This window comes from Rhinolophus sinicus, linkage group LG05, assembly GCF_036562045.2.
Source record: "Rhinolophus sinicus isolate RSC01 linkage group LG05, ASM3656204v1, whole genome shotgun sequence".
Classification (NCBI taxonomy): Eukaryota; Metazoa; Chordata; class Mammalia; order Chiroptera; family Rhinolophidae; genus Rhinolophus; species Rhinolophus sinicus.
The window spans coordinates 140,886,774-140,910,080 of record NC_133755.1 but is presented as its reverse complement, the minus strand read 5'-3'; the positions used below and the strand labels follow the sequence as shown (position 1 = coordinate 140,910,080).

The 23,307-nt window shown below is 38.2% G+C and overlaps 1 protein-coding gene across 4 annotated transcripts in view; it reads left to right on the top strand.

Moving 5' to 3' along the window:
• LAMA4 (laminin subunit alpha 4) overlaps positions 1 to 23,307 on the top strand; it is a 129,135-nt gene that overhangs the window by 27,506 nt on the left and 78,322 nt on the right. For all 4 annotated transcript variants that reach the window (XM_019735050.2, XM_019735053.2, XM_074333455.1 and 1 more), the window contains 3 exons: positions 7,997 to 8,098; positions 15,045 to 15,169; positions 20,819 to 20,899. In XM_019735050.2, coding sequence (XP_019590609.2) covers positions 7,997 to 8,098; positions 15,045 to 15,169; positions 20,819 to 20,899 — 308 coding nt within the window. The remainder of the gene's footprint in view (positions 1 to 7,996; positions 8,099 to 15,044; positions 15,170 to 20,818; positions 20,900 to 23,307) is intronic.

Here is a 23,307-nt window from a genome sequence, read left to right as displayed (position 1 = left end):
CTCCAAGTGGTTAAGGAGTCATATCAAAATCCCCTAAATGCCTGTAGCTCTGAAGTCATTTCTCTCTATTCGTTATTATAGTTAGCCCTTTTGGTCCGCATCTCTTCCTTTCTTGGAAATGTGTCCATGGCATTTGCACTAGTAAATTAAATAAAACTGAGTCAGTTTTCAGATATAAAAGAATCTGGCAGAGGCTATGTTGTGTAATCATAGCTTGGAACGCGAGGAGTGAAAAGAACAAGCCAGTTACAGGAGGCGATGCAAGGAGGACCCAGAGCAGAAAGCCAGAAGTTAGCAGAAGGTTTTTTTCAGGAAAAAGGGCACCACTAAAGCGCCACTATGTTATATAAGTGGCGATCACTACTATAAGTAAGCAATGTGTTTTAAGTAACTTTTCAAGGAGAAAATTGTAAAATTTTTCATCAGTTTTTATGAACGTATCATCCTCAAATGCAACACTTCAGAGGGAAAGTCTTTATGGCTTTAGGACTCTTGTTTGAGCCTTTTAGTTATACAACTAATGGGAGTTATTTATTAGCAAGTGTGGTAAGGACTTTATCACAGCCCGAGTCTGTTGGTATCTACATACCAAACATATAAGCATTTGCTCAAGTGCAGGGTTTGGGAACAGTTATTTGAAATCTTTGAGTGGGGCACTGGTTACCACCCCCAAGAGAATATGCACAAGGTCCATAAAAAGTGCTGAGGAATGTTCACATAAATACAATGTAAATGCCATGATAAATATTGCTTCACTCTACAAAACTGAGGGAGCTGGCAAAACTGCCCAAGACAGCTTTGTCCTCCTCAGAATGCCTTGGGACCTGGTTTGTTGTCTCTATTTCTTCTGATGATTAAATTGATAGCTGGAGTGTTTTGCAAGTTAGCCAAGGGATGGCAGACTTGGACCCTAAGAAATAAGCACAAAGGGCACTCCAAGAGCCAACTGGGAGAAACCAGCACCAGAGTTTGTGTTCAGCTAATGCTCTAGCTTACGATGTCAATCCCGAGAAGAAATGCCTTTGAACTGGATAAACCTCTGAGGAATGTTGAAACCACTTTCCTAATCAAGCTATGGTGAAATCACTGTCAAAATCTAAAAATTAACTTTACTTATTGAAATGTGGGGAATTTCAATTGCGCAAACAAGAGCTTACAGAGACCCAAGGGAGGATACATGGGTAATTCTCTCCATATTCAAGTAAAATCAATCAAGATGCCAACTTCTTGCTAACTGGAACACATTGCATATGTTATTTTGGCACTTTGAGTACAGCTTTGTATATGAACAATCGTGCTTGTTAAGCCCTCTGTGAAAAAATATAGAGCCAAAAGTTACCAATAGCTTAATTCAGGACTGCTGTGCATCCCAGACACTTTATCTTTTATTTTTATAGACACAGAAATAATGGCTTGTGAGATGCCTACCTAGGTAATAAATTCATATATTCTCAGAAGTAACTCCTCCCCAGCAAAGACTAAATTGATATATTCGAATAGACTAAATTAAACTATTGGTCCCATTGGAAGTCCCTGAATACTCTCTGATTCTTGAGTCTTCCCAAGTTTTAAGCAGATGGAAGTCAGCATTGTGCAAAGCTCATAGACTCTGAGTAAAGGCACAAAGTTTTAGCTCCCAAGTGAGCACACTGTTCAATATTAAGGTGACTAAATTTTAAGCTGATTCACTCACTAAAACAAAAAATGGAATTCACTGAAACTAGAGCTAAAGTCATTGTTGCCTGGAAACAAAGGAGAAATGGATGCAGCACATGCACACAAAAATCTAAGCTGGAAAATGGAACATAATTGAATGTGGGCAGTTAAATTTAAAGAATACTGATTTGGAACATAGCAATGACTCTGGACACGAGTGAATGAACTCAGAGAGTTTTTCTGTTTGTTTGTTTTTTTAAATGCTCTCCCATTCAGCCTCAGTAAATTAAAGCAAAAGTTAATGAATAAAAATTCTAGAAGTTAATTCAGAAAGCAAGATGAGCCAATATTTGTAAAATGCTTGTGGATCCTCCTGTTAAAGACACACAATGCAAATATCTATTGTAATTATACATCAAATCCTATTAGAATAGGCTGTAGTGTGTGCTCTTTGTACCCTTTTTCCACCTCCCCCCCGCCACTCCCATTCCAGTTCAAGACGTTTTTTCTCAGTCTAGTTGTGTAGGACACAGATCCCTGACCCATGCTGGTGTTATGAGCCTTGCCCTAAAGGAAGCATACTGGACTATACTTCAAAACAACACAATTTCAGAATGTTAAGCATTTTTTAAAATGTTCTGTATAATGACAGTACTTGTTTAAATTGATTTAAGTCTAGTGTTCTCAAGGGGACCTCTTCAAGTGAGGACAAAAATGATCAATCACCTATATGAACGTTACCCTCTTTGTTAAAAAACAATCTTACTTCATTATAATTATATCTTATGAAATCATTAATATTATGATTGCATGATGGACCTCTGGAAATAATGCCTTCTGCAATGATATCAACATATTTTGTCATTCCCAGTTCCTTTATATATAAGTGGTGCATGGGTATACCATACTAAATTACTAATTCTAATTTCCATAAATGTAAAATTAATCAAGTTACACATAGATTGATTTTTACTCCAAGCCAGACAGCACACTAATCATAACAAAGTAAGCAAATGGCAATTTTCACTCTTTCAAAGCAAAGTAAATGTTATTGATTAATCTAATCTTAATGTTAGAGCAGGAGGCAAGCTATAATAATAGAGTGGCTTAATAATGGAGAGCTGTAAAAGGTCTACAAATGATTTAACAGGGAGAAATTAATTGGTCAAAAAGATAATTTGGCTGAAACAGTTAAAAAAGTTTATATCCCTATTCAATGATTTCCATATGTTAATGATTTTATATATTTTTAAGCATGCATCTATTTTTAAAGATTTTTTTCCTAGAGTTTAAAGAAGAGATTTTACATTTTTTTTAATCCATTTCAACCTGTTTGGGATTGTTTGTTAAGAACAAAAATCTGGAATAACCTAAATGCCTAACAAAAAAACAGTTTGGTTAATATGCATTAATGGTACACCAGACGCTTAAGAACTCAAATCTGGGAGTCCAAGTATTTAAATGCTGGGTCCACCATTTCTTATCTGTGCTAGTTGGTCTGGGTAACAAATTCCTGTAAGCCACAGACTCATCTGTGAAATGAAGGTAATATAATAGCTTTCATAGGGCTATTGTGGGGTAAAATGAGAGAACTCTACAATATGACCAATGCCGTGACTTAAAAGTGATACATATTTATGTTAAATTAATTAAACTTTATCTATCTATCTATCTATGTATCTATCTATGAAGTGCAGCACGTTACAGTAGAAAAAGAACAAGATTTGGATCAGTATGAACCTCTTACAAAGCTATGTGACATTGGATACATTTCGAATCCTCTCTGAACCTCAGTTTGTCCATTTGTAAAATGCCGATAGTTATACCTAATTCACAGAGTTCTTATGAAGAGGAAATATCTTAACATGGATAAAGCACTTTTATCACAATACCTGGTACATAGGTCCTCAATAATGGTAACTAAATTATAATTATCGTCATCATCATTATTGTCATTATTATCTTCATCAATCTTTTTAAAGACTATAAGACCATCCCAAGAGGTAGAAATCCTCTGAGTGCTCTCTAAAATCAGTCACCCACGTGTTTATACAGTTGTCTGCTGTGGGTCAGTCTTCTTGTGTGGGCAAGAGAATTCAGTGTGGCATCTAAAAATTGATTGTAAGACGACTTTTGCTCACATACATAAATATACACATAAACTATCTATGTTTAGTAAATTTACTATCTTTGTTTAGTAAATTCCGGAGACCATCCCAATAGAAAGCAGATAGACCCTATTTTATTTGTGGGAAAACTATTCAACTTTTGCAGGCTTCTGAAAAGCACAGGTCTTAGAATTACTTAGGGAAAAAATTGTTAACCAGCAGCAAAACTAAAACCAAAGACCATTCTTGAAAATATCTATCTTTTAATAATATAACAAAAGTTAATTTCTCCAGCTCCTATAGAATTTCAAGTGATACAGTAAAAATTAACAGAACTTCATGGAAAAGAAATGATGAAATGTTTCTACACAAAAAGAAGCAACCTTAAACAGCTCTTCCTTTAGGATACTAAAACTTTCTTGAACCACTTAACGATTTACTATTGCAAGGAATCTTCTAAAGTTCTACAGCATAAGGTTATAGGGGTTCAGAACAGGCCTTCTCAAAATGTGACACTTAGCATGTAAATTCTTTTGAGCTGAAGGCAATCAAGACACTGCAAGCTCACAACAAAGTTTTACCTCTCCCTTAAAGAATTTAAATTAAGGACCTTGTCCATAATAAGAGTTATCACCAAAAATAACCTTTTATGACCTATCTATAGGGCATGGCAAATTTCTAAATACTGAACATCTGCTCTTCTTATCTTCCTGTGAATGACCTTCCTTCCGTCTGAAGCCCCAGGTACATTAACTGACCCTTAGCTCAGGATGTCATATATATCTCATATTCCCTTTCTGTCTTTGAACCGCTCATGTATGCAGGGCCTCTGACTTCTCATGTATGTGAGGTCCCCACACATATGTATGCAACAAAATTTGGTTGTTTTCTCTTGTTAATCTGTCTCATGCAGATTTGATTATTATGCCAGCTGAAAGAACCTAGATAGGTTGAGGAACATTTCTTCCTTCCCACAGTTCCTAGGTATTCAAGTTAATGGACTCTAGTAATGGCATCAGAAAGTCCCCATGCCCAGGGGGCTTCTATTAGCCTATGTGGTACCTGTATATGAATTTTAAAATGATGCCTCCCTTCTGGATAGATGAATTAGGAAATATAATCCTTTCAGGTGTACAAAACCCAGCAGGAAAAGAGTTGGCCAGGTTTCTACACACCAACATCACCCTCTCGGCAGGGGGCCAAGTGACTGTCCCACACAACTTTATCCGTGCCTCCCTTCTTCTTCCCATCTCCCACAGTGTAAGAGACTGGAGCCAAGTTATCCTTCACACAAGGTCAGAACCTTAGCCTGGGATGTGGATAAGTAGATAATGACAGATTTGCAGAGTGAAGTCTCCTCCTAAACTTGGCATAAAATAAAGATTTCATTTTGTACACTGTCCAGTCCAGGCAGTGGCTGCCTGCACTGTGTTGAGAAAGATTGGAGACCAAATCCAGTTCTGACAGAGAGCAGTGGGTGGATTAAGCCATTGGTTTTCATCAGTGCATATGCCTCAGATTTCCTGTCCTGATCCAAACCATTCAAATCACAAGCGTTCACTGAGCAATGAACAGTTACGAGCCACTGTGAGTGATGCATAGAAGTTGTCCTACCAAACCTCATCACACACTGGAATCTTTGGGGGACTTTTAAAAATACAGATCCTTTGTAATTTTCTATAAATTTAAAGCTTTTCTAAAACACAAAATTTACCAATTTTTGGTTGTTTTTTGTTTGTGTGTTTTTCTATGTTGTGATAATTTTATTTTTGTTTTTAAAACAAATGAGTCTCTTGATTTAACTGGGACCTCAGGGACGTAAGGGATTAGCCACTGTCACATTCAAAATGATGCATTTATTCAGGGCAACTCTTAATTTTCTTTGGCTTCTTCAGAAGAAAGCTGCAGAAGTGCTTAAAAGACTTGAAGTGATATCAATTTAAAACACTTTTACTGAAACTTGATTCCTTGGGCCAGAAGAAAGTCCTTACTGTGGGTGATGATACAAGTAGATCGTCTCATGTACTGTTTCCAGGCACCACTACCAGACTCCCTGCTGCCACCAGTGTGCTTTTCTCCAGCAAATACACCTCTAATCTCTTCTCCACTCACTGGAACTCATAGAAACAGAGACCAGAATGATGGTTACAGAGCCTGGGAGTGGAGGAAATGAGGAGAGGTTGGTCACAGGGTATAAACTCCACTTATAAGATTAACAAGTTCTGGCTATCTAATGTACAGCACTATGATGATAGTTAATAATACTGTATTACATACTTGAAAGTTGCTAAGAGAGTAAATCTTAAAGGTTCTTGACACAAAAAAGAAATGATAATAATATGACATGCTGGAGATTTTAGCTAATGCTATGGTGGCAATCATTTTGCAATATATACATGTATCAAATCAACATGTTGTTCAACTTAAACTTACTCAATGTTATATGTCAATTATATCTCAATAAAGCTGGGGGGATTAATTAATTAAAATAAATAAATTTTTAAAAATATAATATTTGTTGTTAAAAAATACAGATTACTTCACTTTACCATCAGAATTACTACACCAGAAGCTCCCCAGGTGTCTGTAATACGATTGGTTAGAGAACTTAGAAATAACTGTTGGAGGCTACTGAGATAACTAATACTAAGCCCCTCACTATTCTTATCTATTCCTCTTTTAATTAAAACCCCCCTAATGTCAAACTACAGGAAGAAACACATTTGTGCATCATCAAATCAATTTTATGTCTTATGACCAGGATATAGTTTTAAATATAATAGAATAAAATGAAGAAGTTTAGGATGCGTAGAACATAGTAAGGTTAATTATTGTTTCATGGATCTTTGTTCTGAGATGTATGTTTAATTCAGAAAAAAGACATATATACACTGCATCATATATATATATATATATATATATATATACACTGCATCACAATTGTTGCCAAGTAGAAGCTGGGAAAAAGACTTACTATCAACCACAAACTCTCCATTATAAATTATAAATTGGTTCTCTCTCAGCCTTACTGTCTCTCACTTAGTAAAATGGAAGGACTTTCCCTTTTCTTCATGGGAAGATTCCATTATATTCTATTAAACTTTATCCAAATAGTATATATTATATTTTAATTTTAGGATCTAAACTGGTGGTTGTGTTTATACTGTGAGTGGTGCCTAGTGATTTTTCTTTACTAATTAAAAAGCAAGAGGAAATGGGTTTGCATACCAGTCAGAGGGACTTCAGCCAGATATAATGAAAAATTTCCTGGTAGCCAAAACAATACAAACTACAATGGGTCAGTTTGGAGGGGTGGGAACTGATGTGAAATCTCCTACTCTGTAAGTTTGTGGAAACAACCCAGATTCTTATCTGTCTGGAATTTTTTAGATGTAACTCTGTCTGGTGGGCAGGGAGTGGGCTTCCCGGGCTATAAGGCCATTTCTGCCTTACATCATTGAGACATTCTGAAGAAATATAAAATACATATCTATAAACCAATTGCATAAACCAGGAATAATCTCACAGTTTCTCAATTGGAACACTAGTGACATTTGGGGAGGGCAATTCATCATTGCACAGGTCGACTGTGCACTGCAAGATGGTTTAACATTGCCACACCCTCTCAGGACCTCCGGGTCTAATTATCTCATCACTAGAATGAAGGAAGTAATATGCTCCTCACAGAGTTATGAGGATAAATGAAATATAGGAACAGCACCCACACAAGACCTGCCCTTTAACATTTTGGGATCTGAAACAACAGAATGTTTGAAGAGCCCACGTGTATGAAAGACAAAGCTCTAAGTTGTTATGCCACAGCCAACAATTTCTGAAACCATAAGTTTTTATTTATAGGGAGCATGATGGAATTCCTCACCCTTACAGTCATGATTTTGTTTTCTGTTTTGCTTGGTTTTGGAGGAAAACATTAGAAAATGTCTTCTCTTTTCCTTTTATCTAAAATTCTTATTCTTCCTTACAATGGTGGGACAGTGAGTGTTAAAGGTATTCCTATTTTCCTAAAAAGTGAAAGAAGAGGGGGAAAAATATGTAACAAACATCATTGGATATGTATAACCTCTCACTGAATGGCAGTATAAGTATTGTAGTACATTTTATAAAGAAATATCTAGATAGTTTAATAATCATCTCCTCTTATTCCTCTCAGAAAATGTTGACCAAAATTGATCTTTTCAATAATGAAAATGCTTTTGTTGTATGTGTTTCAGAAATGTGGTGCTGGCTTCTTTCTTGCGCAGTCAGGAGAATGTCTGCCCTGTGACTGTAATGGGAATTCCAACGAGTGCATGGACGGCTCTGGATTCTGTGTGGTATGTCAAGGGCACTGATCACTTCTCACATATTTCATTGGCCCTTTGCATCTTGGGTGGGAATACAATATTCTTCCTGGACATTTGAGCTACCTTGAAGCAAACTGCTAATCAAGATCTTTTTTCTCACCCTTCACCTCTCCCTGTAAAACACCTCATATAAACCCCTTATGACCGTAAGTGGCCACCAACGCGTGTGTCTGAACATGCATGTACTTGTGGAGGTAACTGCTTCACCACCCTGGGCAGCTGGAGACCTGCTGTGGGCCAATGAGAGATTGCAAATAGTACACAGAGGAGGAAATCATCCATCCAAATGCCTTGGTAATAGTATAGTTTGCCATATGCTTGGCTTCGCTCCACATAAACCAGGAGACTCAAACAGTTGTTTCATAGCCTATTTTACAGCTTAAGGTAGTCAGGTCTATAGATCAAAATTTGTAAATAATAATAATAATAAAATATAGGTTTGAACCAAATTGCTAATAAAAATGAAAGCTTTGGCCTTGTAGTCTTTATAATTTTGTGTTCTAGCCCCCAGAAGACTTTGTTTTTTCCCAGTAACTGAAATGAATTCTCCAATAAACTGTTTTCAATAATACATGATAGAGACTTATGAAGGAAATTTAGAAGCCTTCTAGGAAAAAACTACCTGTTACATATTTCCCATTTTCACTAAATGGACTGACAACTTAGTGAAAATGGGAATTGAAATATTTACCGAAGTGGCTTCAGAAGAAGTCATAGGGGGCATTTTTAAAGACTTATGCCCTCAGATCCTGTTTTCCTTCATGAGCTATATACTACACAGTGGGAAAACTGGGCTCTTCAAGTTCCTGTGCAGCAAAAGGGGCTTCCCAAAACTGCAAGAATATTTTTGCATAAAATACAAGAATACTTAATTAGATACAACTATTTACCTCAAAATTAGTATAATTGTGTTTATTAAGCAGAAAATTTTTACAGTAAGTGATCTCCAAGGTGTGTACACAAAGGTGTTACTTTATTCGTGATTTACATTAAGACACAAATTAGAACGTTTTCCTTTCTTTTAAATCTAGCCATCCTATTTTTCCAGGTTCAGGGAGAATTAAGTGGCAAACACTGAAGGTTGCTGTCTTTGGAGTGTTTGTTGAGTCCTGGCGTTTCTGTTTTCCCTTCCCCCATCTTCTTAAATAACCATTACATTCAGGATGTCCTCTGTAGCATGTAGGCGCATGCAGCTGCCAAAATCTACCCCTTTCTAATGCTTCCATCTCCGGTTTCCTGTTATTTTAATCCCGGTGACATTTGAAAAGAAAATCCCATAGATGCATTTGAACTAATAATGTACAGCTCTGATAGTCTGACCAAGTAAAGTCTCGTTATTATCAGATTTATTAAAATATAAGTCGATAGAGACAGGGAAGCCGGCCAGCTGCTGTCAGGCTGGCAGTCAGTATGATGGGAGACTGAAATAAATTAAAGGGAACTAAGTCTCTCCAGCGAGTGCTATGGAGAGCTATGACAAAGCCATTCTTGCTGACAATGACGTGGTCAGAACAGGAGCACTACTCATGTTTTCTTTCTCTGACTAGATGTGAGCTTCTGCAGGGGACAGTCACTGTGTGATTCCTTCACAGTTACTAGGGCATGTGAGGTTCTAATAAAATTTGGGGATCGGCTAGGGTGTAAACATTTACATGCATACTCAGGGAAGTTGCCAATCTTCCTGCAGTTACTTTGTTCCAAGACTGAACATTGAGAGAGAGAGAGAGAGAGAGAGAAGAAATAGCCATCTTATTCATCCTAATGGTGGTGGTTCCTCCACCCCACCCTACCTGGAGGGAAATATTTTTTCCCCTTGATTAAAGTAATATATGCTCAGTGTAAAAACACAAACAAAACAACAGCAAAACATATACTATACGTGAAGTTCAAATGAAAATCACCCACAATCTTATCCCACAGAGCTAAATACATATACTCTTATAAATTTAATTTAGAAAGACAAAAAATGTGTATATAATTTGTGTTTAAATGCAGGTGAGGGAGCCGAAGAAGCTTGAATGTAGAAAGACTACGTGGCTGTTTAAGTGGCAAATATATTGTCTATGGTGTCACACTGGAATCAAACTTCTGATTTTCTGTTTCCATTCGCATCCCTATTCCAGCCATCTGGTCGAGCTGGGCCAGTTTCTCGGGCCCTGCTGTAGCCCCAGCTCATTCGCAGTTCTCAGGGAACCAGAGGAAGCAGCCGCGCCACATAAAATCTCCTGCAGCTCACTGTGGGCAGCAGAGTTTCGATCAGTGTTACAGTTCGCCTGGTCTAACTCATGTCTCCCATCTTCCATATGCAACCAAAAATTAAAAGGCTTTCTTTTACTTCATCTTCTTTTACTTTGATTGTATTTGAAAGGCTTATAATGCCTGTGCCTTGTCCTCACCCAATTGTTTCTAATTCTTCCTCTATTCTGATGTCCAAGTTCAATCTGACCTTATATTTTACAGACTGATTTTAAGGCACTAAGCCATTTGACAATAAAATGTAGAGTAGTCAAAGTTATGTTACTATTTTAGATATATCAAAAAAGCTTAGAGATTTCTTCACAAGAGGAATGCTACCTTTTCAGATGCAGAAAGGTGGCTAAGTGAAAAGTGACTTGAGTAATGAAATCCAACATGTATTGGGTGTCTTTCCAAAAGGCCACCTTACATCTTACCAGAACGGGAACACATGGGGCAGGGTTCTCAGCTGAGTCTACTAGGAAAGACCCCAAAGGCCAGGCAACTCTAGTGGACATGGCAGACTGTCGAGGAAAGCTCCAGAAGGAGCCACGAGGCAGGTAGAAGCAGACAGATGGCTGGTGGTAGGAATGCCTGCTCCAGGCCCTCCTTTCCCTAATGTGTCTTCCTTGCTAGCAGTAGAGACATCTTTCAAAAACAACCCAATCAAGGCATCTGCCTTTCTAAAATCATTCAGGAGTTTCTACTCCAGCCCCACTGAGCTTCTCACTGCCACTTAAACTCACCCTGTACTCGCCCACTCTGTGTCTAAATGTATGTTCCCCTGTTCTTTGCCTGGGAGTTCTTGCTCATCCTTCAAGACATAGTTCAAATGGAACCTCCTCCATTAAGCTTCTCCAGCTTTTTCAGGAAGAGTTAGAACCATTCCCTCCTCTCTGTCCACAGCAGGAATGCACTTTATGCCTGCCTCAGTCAGAGCACCAGCACACTAGATTATTCTTTGTTTATCTCTCGGTTTCCTTCACAAATTTGTGAGCTACTGAAAGGTAGGAACCACCTCTCCAGTCCAGCAACAGTCACACCTGTTACTTATTGTCTGTCATATCAGCTTAATCCAGGTTTGTTAAGTGAATGAATAAATTAGTTAATAAAATAATAAAATAATTTAAATGCAAAAATCTTTAATTTTAAAATTTATGAGACATTTGATCCCTCTTTACTTCAATAAAATGTACAGTCTATTATGCTGGAGACTCAGGCTCAGGTCCAATGCTGAGTAACTAGCAGACAATGTTACCTATATGAGGTGTTTCTCTCCAGATCCTTGAACTGGTGATACTTGGGTGTTTGCTAGAAATGCAGACACACAGGCCATACCCCAGCCATCCTAAATCAGAATCTGCATTTTCACAGGATGCCCAGGGAATTTGTGTATACCGTGAAGTTTGAGAAGCACTGATCAAGATAGAGCAGCAGTTCTCAAACTTTTTGGTCTCGGGAGCCCTTTACACTCATAAGAATTATTCACGCTGCCAGAGCTTTTATTTGTGTGGCTATATCTATCCATATTTTTTGCATTTGAAATTTAAAACTTAAAATTTTTAAATAATATTTTCCTATTAACTTACTTGAAAATAACAGTAATAAATCCATTGCATGTTAACATTTATAATATGTTTATATAAAACATAAACATATTTTACAAATTGAAAATACATTTAATGCCTGGCTTAATCGAAGGCAGCTGGATCGCATATGGGCCTCTGCATCCATCTGTGGTGATATCTTGTGTCATAGCCTCAGGCTAACTCTACCTTACACACATGAGAAAATGAGAGTACAAGAGAAAAATAAAATCTTAGTTTATTATCAATGTAGTTTTCACCTCCCTGGACATACTTTGAGAACCATGCATCTAGATGGACCATACTCTTGCAGAAAGCTTGTGACAAACCACATGAAGGTGAACTGATCCTTTCAGGCCTTCTTCCTACATTATGCTGCTGCTGTGGCCAAGTCAGTAAGAGACATCATTTCTCATGTGAAAGAGACATAGCTGGTGCCCAAATGTTATTCCTAAAACTGATCTGCAATAGATTGTGTAGATGTAGCTTTATTAACCACTGGCCAAAGATTCAGAATGCTTTTTTCCATTTTTTAAGTGAAGTCACTTGTATCTAAAAATAAACTCTTCCCCTCCAACATATTTATTAATTATTGTCATTTTTGTTTCCTGATTTTTAAATGGCAAAATGCTGAAAATAAAAGGATACTTACAATCTCAAAGTTTAGATTTGCAGAGCTACAAAAAAACTTGCAGGCCATCTAGTCCAGATCCTCATTTTATAGGGAATAGAGGCTCAGAAAGGTCAAGTGACTTGTTCAAAGTTCACCAGCTAGAAAAATGGAAGAGCTAATCCCTGCCTCCAGCACTTCTCTGCCTGTCTCCCAAAATGCACATCATGCCTTTTAGGGAATTTCGTAACAAGCCTTTTAAAAGGGGGCAGATGAGGAAAGTCAGTGTTTGTACTCTGGACACGTAGAGGTCAGAGAGATTTGGTGGCTTTGCCCTTGAGGGTAATTGCTCCCTGTGGCTGCCATGGCAGAATTAGAGCCCTGACAAGGAATCCAAAGCATATGTTGAGCCATAAGGGGACAGAATTGGGAATCAGCTCATTTTTGCAGCTTAATAGGTACTTCAGGCACGAAGAATGGCCTGCACAGATGGGCTTCGTCTGTCCAACAAGGACTGAGACAAATTTGACACCAGTCTGCGAGTAGCCCCGCCAGATTGCTTATGGCTTAGATTCCTGGTAGTTGGGCAAGGCTCATTGGTTTTCCTTGGGATAAGAGATTGACACCAGTTTGTAGCCGGCTTTGAGTACACATTAATTTCCTCTATTTGCTCCAGACACTAATTGACTAATTCACCCTTTTGCACTTTTTCTTTCATTTTTTTCCCAACAAATATTTATTGACAGCTTATTTAGCACAAGACCCAATATTAAGAACCGTGAGAGAACTATGTTAATATCCTATTGTCTGCACATCATACTTTATTTTGCAGAGTTCCTCATTGATCTGTTAGGCAGTCTGAACTAAATTCCATTCAAACATAATTCTAATCAGGGACCAATAATGGCTGATCAAATGCCGAAAGAATGTTCAATGAGGATAGGATTCCTCCCTTTTAACTAGTGTGTTATACTTCTTTTGAAGCTCAAATTGTTCATAAAATAGCCTGACACCTTCTAATACAGTAATTTTATGACTCTTTGGGGAAAGGAGCCTTTTCTCTAAAACACAGGAGAAGCAGTAGAATGTGAGAATGAACAGCCTAGCCTCTGGAGCCAGACTGCCTGAGTCTGAATCTCACTTTTGCCGCTGACCATCTGCATGACATTAAGCAATTTATTTAACCTCTCTGTGCCTCCATCTCTTCATATGTAAAATGGGGTGAAATAGTAACTTATCTTAGAATTATTGTGAGAATTAAGTAAATTAATCCATGTAAAATGTTTAGAGCAGAGCCTCACTCATCTTTTGAACATCAATGCAAAACATCAAGAAAAAAGATCTTAAAGTTCAGCCTATTACTGCTCTATCTTGCCTTCCCCAGTCTTCCTCCACAGAGCACTGTTTGGAAGAAAAGGTGTTCTCTTGAAGCTTTTATGCATTTTGTGCGTAATTCCCTTACTAAGGGAAATGCCTCTTCCATGGCATTCTAATTCCAATAGTATAATTTTTCACTGAAAACTCTATTCAAGTTTATACTCTGATGAAAGTCAAGTTGAAAATACCACCGTGCTAATAGTGTTGTCTTGTGCAATCCAGCCCAGTCCAGTTGGAGAAAAACTATCAGTGGACTGACATGCCTGCCTCTTCTGGAGTACTACTAGTCAGACATTAATCCATCCAATGCACAAAGAGCTATGAGTACCTACTCCATTCAAGCTGATGGAAGTACAGCGGTGAAAGACACAGGCTGGGAGCAGATGATAACAGTACAACACGGGCAGTGGAAGGAGGGGAGCATCCTGGAGGAATTTCTAGGATTGTTTTTGAGAACTGGTAAAGATCTTGAATGCTGAACAGGTATTCTAGGCAGAAGAATCAGCCTTTTTTGTGCTTTTTCCCCCCCAATTATCCTCACAACAAATGGAGAAATACAAATAAATCAGCTTACTATTTCTTGTGTGTCATTGTCCAAGATGTCAGCTCATTGTCAGAATATTCTTTATCTACCTTGCCCTCATTTATGTCCAACAAATGGACACATTTTGTTCTTCCAAGCCCATAAATTCTTAAATTGTTCCCATGTCATGGGTAAGAACCAGGGGCATTGTATTTTTTCATTTTATATTTATTCTAATTCAGTAAATTGATGTTTCTACACCATCCAGAGTTTGATCATTCTGATCGTCATTCTGAATTGAAACAAGTAACTGATGAATAATCTTCTTTGCACACAAACTCTAAAGAGAGACCCATGCTTCTAGTGCATACACAGAAGTCCAGGATGAAGTTATGCACCACTGTATACACTTTATAGCATTGACTGGGGCCAACGTGGATTTGTTTTGCTGACCAGTATCCATGCACACATCTATTCTGTCAAGCCTGACATTCTCTTTGCCCAAAGTATTACTTGGTTCCCAGATTCACTGTCTATAAAATATCTCTTGTGTTCTGGTCAATTTTCCTATCTTTTGTCTTACAGCACTGCCACCGGAACACAACAGGAGAGCACTGTGAGAAATGTCTAGATGGTTATATCGGAGATTCCATCAGGGGACCACCCCGGTTCTGCCAGCCATGCCCCTGTCCCCTGCCCCACGTGGCCAAGTAAGTGCTAAAGGAAGATGGTCTCTTCTATTGTTTATAGGGCCCTTTTTTTTTTTTTTTTTTTTTTGGCCCTATCTAGAGTTCTAAGTTTTTTTCATAGTGAAAACTGAGTACCTCATGTTGAGATGAGACTGGAAAAGATATAGGAAAGGTCTCTAGCCTAAATACACTTTTAGAGAAGTTGAAGCACTTGCAGTGCAGGCGATGACTCTGTTCCCAAAGTATTAGGGTACATCATAAGCCTACACTGAAGTCTCCCAAGTTGTATAAGCAAGGCTAGTCTCCTCCTTTCTTGGCTATCCCTTGACCTAGAGAACACAACTGGTAATGTCAACAGTTCTTTATAATCCAGTATTTTCAGTAGTAGTGTTTCTTCTGACTCTCACAGAGTAGACATTCCCCGTACATGTGGCAGCCAGCTAGGCTTTTCAATCAGAATTAGAGCACAGATAAGTAGAATGCATGCTTTAGGCTAATCAACTCTAGATTTCCAAAAAAAAATAATTTTTAGTTGTGGCTATGTTTTGACCTGAGTAAAAAAATTAAATACATCTTAATGGAAATAATAGAATTCTTTTCAGGTACCTAATATGTACAAGCCCAGTAATCAAGTCATGATTAGCTACTTTATTGGTTTGAAAATGACAGAAGGTAGAATTAAAGTCATGTAGTGGGTTTGGTTTTCCAGATATTAGTTTTCCAAATTCTCTGATACCAACCGTGTGTCCTACAATCAATTCAATTCTGACACTAGCTACCTAGAGTTAATGCAGACCCCATATGTTAAGGGCTCAGTCCTACTTCAGTAGCCAGCCACAAATGGGGTCCCCAAGCTTTTCACATGTCTTCCTGGATAACTACAAATTCAGGGGTTCCCTCAAACCAAACTGAGGTTCAGTAATTCTCTAGAATGACTCACAGAAATCAGAAAAACCCTGTACCTACCATTAGTTTTATTATAAAAGATACAACTCAGGAACAGCCCAATGGAGAAGATGCATAGGGCCAGGTGTGGATGGGAAGATGAGAGGGAATAGACATAGCTTCTATGTACTCAGTCTTCAGGTGAACCAGCCTCTCAGAAAACCAGTGTGTTCACCAACCCAGAAGTGTCTCAACCTTGTTGTTCAAGAGCTTTATCAAAGTTTCATTACATAGTCATGATTGATTAAATCACTGGTGATTGAACTCAATCTTCAGCACCCATGGGGGGGATGGACTGAAAATTCCAACACTCTGATCATGTGGTTGGTTCTTCTAGCAGACCAGCCTCCATCCAGAAGCTTCTTAGGGGCCCATCAAGAGTCATTTCATTAGCATGAACTCAGGTTTGATTGAAAGTGACTCATGAATAACAAAAACAGTATTATCACTCTGGAAATTACAAAGATCTTAGGAGCTCTGTGCCAGGGTAAGGGACAAAAAACATATATACAAATATAGTGCCAAAAAAAGGAAAAATTGTAATACTCAATATATACCAATAACAAAAGATGAATGCGAGACACGCTTGACTTCTGCAATTACGAGAAATGCTCAAAGTGGTTACCTCAGTGTCCAGACACTTCTGATTAGGGCGAACTATTGCTTGAGCAACGTTGACCAAAGTGTCCACTTATATACATTTTTTGGCACCCCCAGTATAGCACCTCTTGTAATTGCAGAAGTCAAATGTGATTTGTATTAATCTTTTGTTATCAGTATATATTGAGAATTATAACAGTTTTATAATTTTAACAGTTTTTTTCTTTCTTAAAATGTGTATATGTAGATATATATTTGGCACTGTGTGTGTGTGTGTGTGTGTGTGTATTTTTAATTATATCACAAGTATAATTAAAGAATAATGAAAGCACTTTGGCACATAATAACTGTGTGATTTCCAAAATGGTCTCACTTTCCATGGGATTTAGGATCAAGGAGACTAGATTCAGATCTTGGCTCCATTCACTGATTCCTTTATCTGCTCTCTGTTTTTTCCTTGGTAAATCAAAGTTGGTGTAAGGATCTGCCTCATAGAGTTAGATTAAGATAGTGTGTGTGGAGCATTTGGATTGGCACCTTACACATGGAAAAGTGTATGGTAGATGTTAGCTTTAGTAACACATACTTTATATTTTTTCTAACACTTATATTCTGCTTACTCTATGTCAGGTACTAGTCTAAGTTTTTGGATGTAGTATTTAGTTGATAGCTATTATAAAGATTAAATTAAACAATGTATATAAAATAACTTTAAAAAGACCTGAATATCACACACACACACACACACACACTCACACACACTTTCTTATAAAAAGAAAATATGACCACCAAATGTCCCCCGATTTTTTTTCCTTAATTGAACACAAATATCACCTAACATTTCACCTAATAGCTTGTGATTTATTCACATCCTCTGTCAGGTCCAAGAGTCAGTGAAGAAGTCAGGTGTTTTATAGCCCTATCTTTCTTTAAAATCATTAAACTGCCGCAGCCCTTGCTTTGTGATTTTTCATGTCTGATGGGATTAATAACGTGTGCAAAATGGATGGTACTGAGAGTGAAAGTAGAAAACTCCAACATTAAATGTTCTGTTATTTCCACTCAAGTGTGTCCTGATTTATGAGTTCCTTTTACCTCATCTAGGTGTATTCTTTCATTGTTTATTAATATTCTGCTCTCAAATATTAGTCTTAATCACACCTGATGAGATGGTTAGCATGTTGTTCTCTCACATGGTATAGTTATTTTGTTAAATATATTTCCCTCCAACTTCATGATAACAGGCTTCACTCATTTGTCCATATAAACAAAGATGCTATATAGCATCACCTTTTCAAAACAGGTTTATAAGCTTTGAGCTCCAGTTTCTTTAGAAACTAACAAATGAATTGGAAAGGCCGTCCCAAATGCTTCCTTCTAATTGTGTTTTCTGACTTTTGCACTTTTTGCCCCATTCTTAGGACAAGACTTGCTTATCTAAATTATCTGACATTTATGTCTTAAGATAAGAGACTTTTGGAACCGCCTTTCTATGGACTGAGAAGTCTTGTCTATGTGCAATCAGAAATATCTGTGGAGCACTTATGTACCAGTCACTGGTCACAGCAATGAATAAAACAGTCCAAAAATCCTGCCTTCATTAAGATAGTTCAAAATACAGCACTATTATGAAACTCCTAAAGCAAATGACCTTTTCCTTTGGAGCTAGAGTATCCAGCATTTCAGTTGATCAAGAAGGTATTCTGCAGGCTAACTCAAATAATTGAAGCAGAAACATGCTAATTGGGTAATAAGCTTCCTGCCTTGAAAGAGGAAACAGTTTCCATAGGCAGCAAGGATCACCATTTCCACCTATGTTTTTTCTCTCTGTGTGTGAGTGGATCCAGGTTCAAAACAGAATGCAAAGGTCTAAGGGAATGTGCTCTGCCATTACATACATATTCACAGACGTGAAAAACTGAAGTCTCATTAGTACAGATGTGAAGTTGAAAAACCTGAAAATTAACAAGAAAGCAAAAATACACCACCTATAAGAACATTATGTAGGAGTGAGGAGGAATTGGGGAAGGTGTGAGAGATCTGCTTTCTCTATAGTGGCAAATGTCAGAGTTCCTTGGGGGAACAAAAACTGACTATAAAAAGTTTGCAGGGGGGGGAGGTTGTGGGCAAGATAGTATGTGGTCATAGAACAGGACAAATTTACCTGGATCTTATAAAATTCTAGCCTTTGATCTGGCCTGATTATTGACTTAGTTAACTGATCTCAAACACTAATCAAATATCTCACCAAAAATCAAATATGCATCAGCTTTTTAAAAATTTATATTGCTGCTTTCTATAAAAATTAAACTGCCAGGACTTTTATTTGAACTCAGAAGGGCGCACCAAGTATGGAGTCTGAATTACACTTTCAAAGATCTGATATTTGAACCTACAGACCCAAGATTTGGATTTCCAGTTACCACAGCCACATCAGACAGCAAGGAAATAATGTCTGAAAGAGTTTAGCAAACAAACAGTGCTGTCTATTTTCGTTTAATTTCCCTGAGGGTTTCCCAAGAGCAAAAGGTTTCCTTCCACTTAGAGAGGGCGCCATACGTAGCTGTTAGTCTGGGCTGAGCAAAACCCAGTATTTTCATTTCCCTAGCCAAAAACAGACTTTACCCTAAGAAAAATATAAACAATACTGATGAAAAACAAAAAAGGAATCCTCAGTGGCTGGTACCGCCTCTGAGTCTTCCCCCACAAAGACCGATGGTCACGCAGCTATTCCCAGGGACCGTTTGCACAGAATTCATTTATTTATTTTGGTGCTGGCCAGACATCCTCTATGTCTACTAGTAGCTATGGTAATCGCTCTCATTAAAGAAAATGTCATCTGTTTGAAACAGCAGGACATTAGCTCAAGGCAGATGACTCCAGACACCCGCAGATGTTTCAGTCCTTCAAGTCGTGGGCAGACTGTTGCGTGAAACATCTTCAAAGAAACATGCAGGAGAGTTTGTGCATGTTTTGGACTCTTAAACTGACAGTGTTTCTTTAAGTGGGCTAAGGACTAAGAACAAGCAAAACTAAAGAGGAAAAGCCAAAGAAATGTTATTTCGTTGGAATGTTTTTAATCAAACTGCTAGAAAAAATAAATTGTGGGTATTGCCTTTCACCGAGAAACACATATTGTTTCCTGACTGATTTTATAAATGTCTTCAAACAAAGTGAACACATCCATTTGCTTTCCTCTGAAGACCATTAGGGTAAATATGCTGATGCATGCAGGAATGTGAGAACAGCAGGTCACACTCCATTGATTATACAGTACCTAAACCAAAACTAATTTAGAAGTCTTCGAAAATTTTCACACCCACCTCCTCTGGCTGGATTCATGTGTCAATATAGAATGTTCCAAACATGTGGAGAGTAATATTCCACTCCCCCTGCCTTAATAATTAAGATGGTTATTTATTCTGCTGAATCAATATTTTTATTACTTTTCTGTTCTGTCTCCTAATTTTTATTATCTGAAAAAAAGAAGAAGAATCAAGAGAGGGAGATTCCATGGACTAAATCATTTTACTATGGGTCCTCTTTCTTGCTTGAGTACTTACTTTGTGACTTTGATCAGCTGAGTATGTCCCTGCACCTTTTATTCCCAATCTTCAAGGTACACATGAAAGAAATTAAGGTTCTGTTGAGACAATGTAGTTTAGAATTTGTTCATGAAGAGTAGAAGAGATCTAGTGCAGAAAAAAAGGGGAAACATACAAATGTATACAAGAAAGTGGTACAAATAAGAGAAAATTATATAAATCTAAAATTTCAGGTAAAATTTGATTATTTCTGACTTTGGAATATGTGTTTTAGACTTTCATTAAATATATATCTGATGTTCTGGAAATTTCCACTGCTTCAAGCAAAAATAATGAAATGCCTCTATTGAAAAATAAGTAAGGGAGACGTGGGAAATGGTTTCCCAAATGGAGTGTGACATTTTCTGCCTGAGACTGCTGGTCTAAACTTTACCAAAAGGAAGAGGATTTAATTTAAATAAAGCAAATGACCTCACCCATTTGAACTTGAGGGGGACCAAGGTACAGGTGATCTAATCAAACGTTGAGGTCTCTTCAGTGATATATGGGCTTGGCTTCTAATATTCTCTTACAATTCTAGTTTTGCAGAATCCTGCTACAGGAAAAATGGAGCTGTTCGGTGTATTTGTAAAGAAAACTATGCTGGACCTAACTGTGAAAGGTAGGCTAAAAAAATTTGCTATTTTCCATGTGGATCAAAGGAAGTTTTTCTGTTTCTTACACTCATAAGCTCTGCCATACTCTCATTCAGTGGGGCTTGAGAGGGGGAGTGGGGGATCAAATTTCAGAAACTGGTGGGGGATCTTTCCCAAATCCCATGTCCCAGATACAGATATAACAATATGCTCCCTAGGGGTCCGGGTCAGGCCCACATCTCTGAAAAAGTGGGCAGGGAAAGAAGAAATGAATATGTGTATTTTGAAAAGATTCTCTGGATGGTTTTGGTAACACTCCACTCTCTCTCCATCATTGAGAACCAGTAGTATAATTAATAGACAGAGTAAGGCTTCCCTGGTAAATAAGTGAACCCAGTCCTCTACCAGAGCACTACATTGAAAATACATTGAAATACACTGAAATAAAATAGAACAAACAATCCTCTATCAGAGCACTACATTGAAAATACATTGAAATACACTGAAATAAAATAGAACAAACAATCCTCTATCAGAGCAGTACATTGAAAAAAAGCATGAATCTGTTATTTAACTCATTCTTTACACCATCTTCTCCTCTGAAAAGTAAACAAATGCTATGAAGAGTTTGGATAGTCTAAACCCCTGTTTGGTATTGATACCTAACACTTTTCTTTAAGTTGCACTGGTCTCTGCTCAAACAAGAAAGTCCTTAGGGACTAAGAATGGCAGGCTTCCCGCTCAGTGATTTCTTGGCAAGACATTTCCCGTTCTCCCCACCTGTCAGCTGCTCACAGTTCTCTGTGATAAAATGGGTTTCACTAAAAAAAGATCTCACAGAGAAGTCTTCTTATTTTTAACACAAATAGCATTGATGTTGACCTCAACATTGTGCGTAGGCAGCAGAATGATACGTGGTGTCACAAAGACAGAAGGGGGGGCCCAAGAGGGATGGGCCAAACTTCTAGTCCAATATCTGCCACGTGCTCACTTCACAATAGCACACTCCCGAGTGCCCTGAGTATGGCTCACAATCTCCACCTGGGGCTCAAAATGTAAACCTTAAATTACAAGCCATCTCACTCCCAGAGGAGACACCCTTTATCTCGCAAAGAGTAGTTCTGGGACTCAAAAAAGCCACAGTGCCTGTGGTACAGAGAAAATTTCTATACTGAGGGCATCACTATTACGACTATTAAATGTGCAAAGTGTGGATAATTCTTTTGCTAAAGAGTTCTAGGATTTTTCCTTTTTTTTTTTTTTTTTCTGTAAGAGAAGAAGGAAAGTGAAAGCTGAGGACCCATAGGAATTTCATCCTTTAGGACAGACTGCTAGGGATGATCATTTTTGGTTCATTGATGTTTATAACACACTCATTTTCTATTTCCTTACATTAGGACCAGGAGTATGAGGCACCTGATTTACTCATGTTCTGGCTCGGTGGGGGTCTGAGAGGATGGTTACTCAGCCAGGGATGGAGCTTTATCCATGTCTGAGGTGAAACTCAGTTTAGTCTGATAAGGATTAAGCAGCTGATGGATATTCAATGGCTCCTGCAAGGGGAATTGATGGCATCAGGTAGAGCCCTGCTGGCCAAATGCAAGAGCTCCCAGAAGTAGAGTAATCTTGGCCCCAAGGGCTGCCTCCTGCAGGATCACACAGGGATGCAGCCACGGGTTCTTGTCAGCAACAGTGGGGGGACCCTAGCACAGGACAGCCTGGCCACCTGAGACGTGGGATTGTAGATATTAAATCCCGCAGCCCACATCAGAGGCTGATGGGAAGCCATTACCCAGGAAGGCTGGGTCCGATCTGGTGCTTATGCTGGACCTGCATTGATAGGGTGGAGGTGAAAACACTTGTATGGGAAAAGGAAATAGAGTGTTGACGAGATTTAGTATGGGCCTGGCTGAGTTTGTTTCTCAGCTCTAGCCCTTTGTGATCCTCCTGGGCAAATTATTTAACCTCTAAGTGCCAATTTCCACATCTCCAGAATGGAGAAAATGAAAATACCAACCTCATAGGAATGTTGTGAGGTGATACTGTCAAGTTTTGACTATGGCACCTGGCACTTAATAAATGCTCAATAAAAATTAACTGGTGACAGTATGAGTCATTGTGGTCCTTGTCCAGTTTCCACCACTGGCATGCGTGCCTGGGACAAGAGGCTCGTTTCCCTGAATCTAGTTTCCTTGGCTAGAAATTACGGCTTTGAAGTAAATAGTGCCCTTTATTGTTTCCTGTGTCCTCCTTGTTTTATATGCCTCATCTCTCAGCCTCATAACTACCCTGAGAGGAGGTTGTATTTTGTCATTTTTCAGATGAGGAAGCTGAGGCTAGGGGAGGCAATGGGACTTGTCTAAAGTCACATCACTGCTGTGTGAGGGAACCTGGATTTTCAGTTTAGCTTAAAAACCTGGACTCTTTCCCTGTC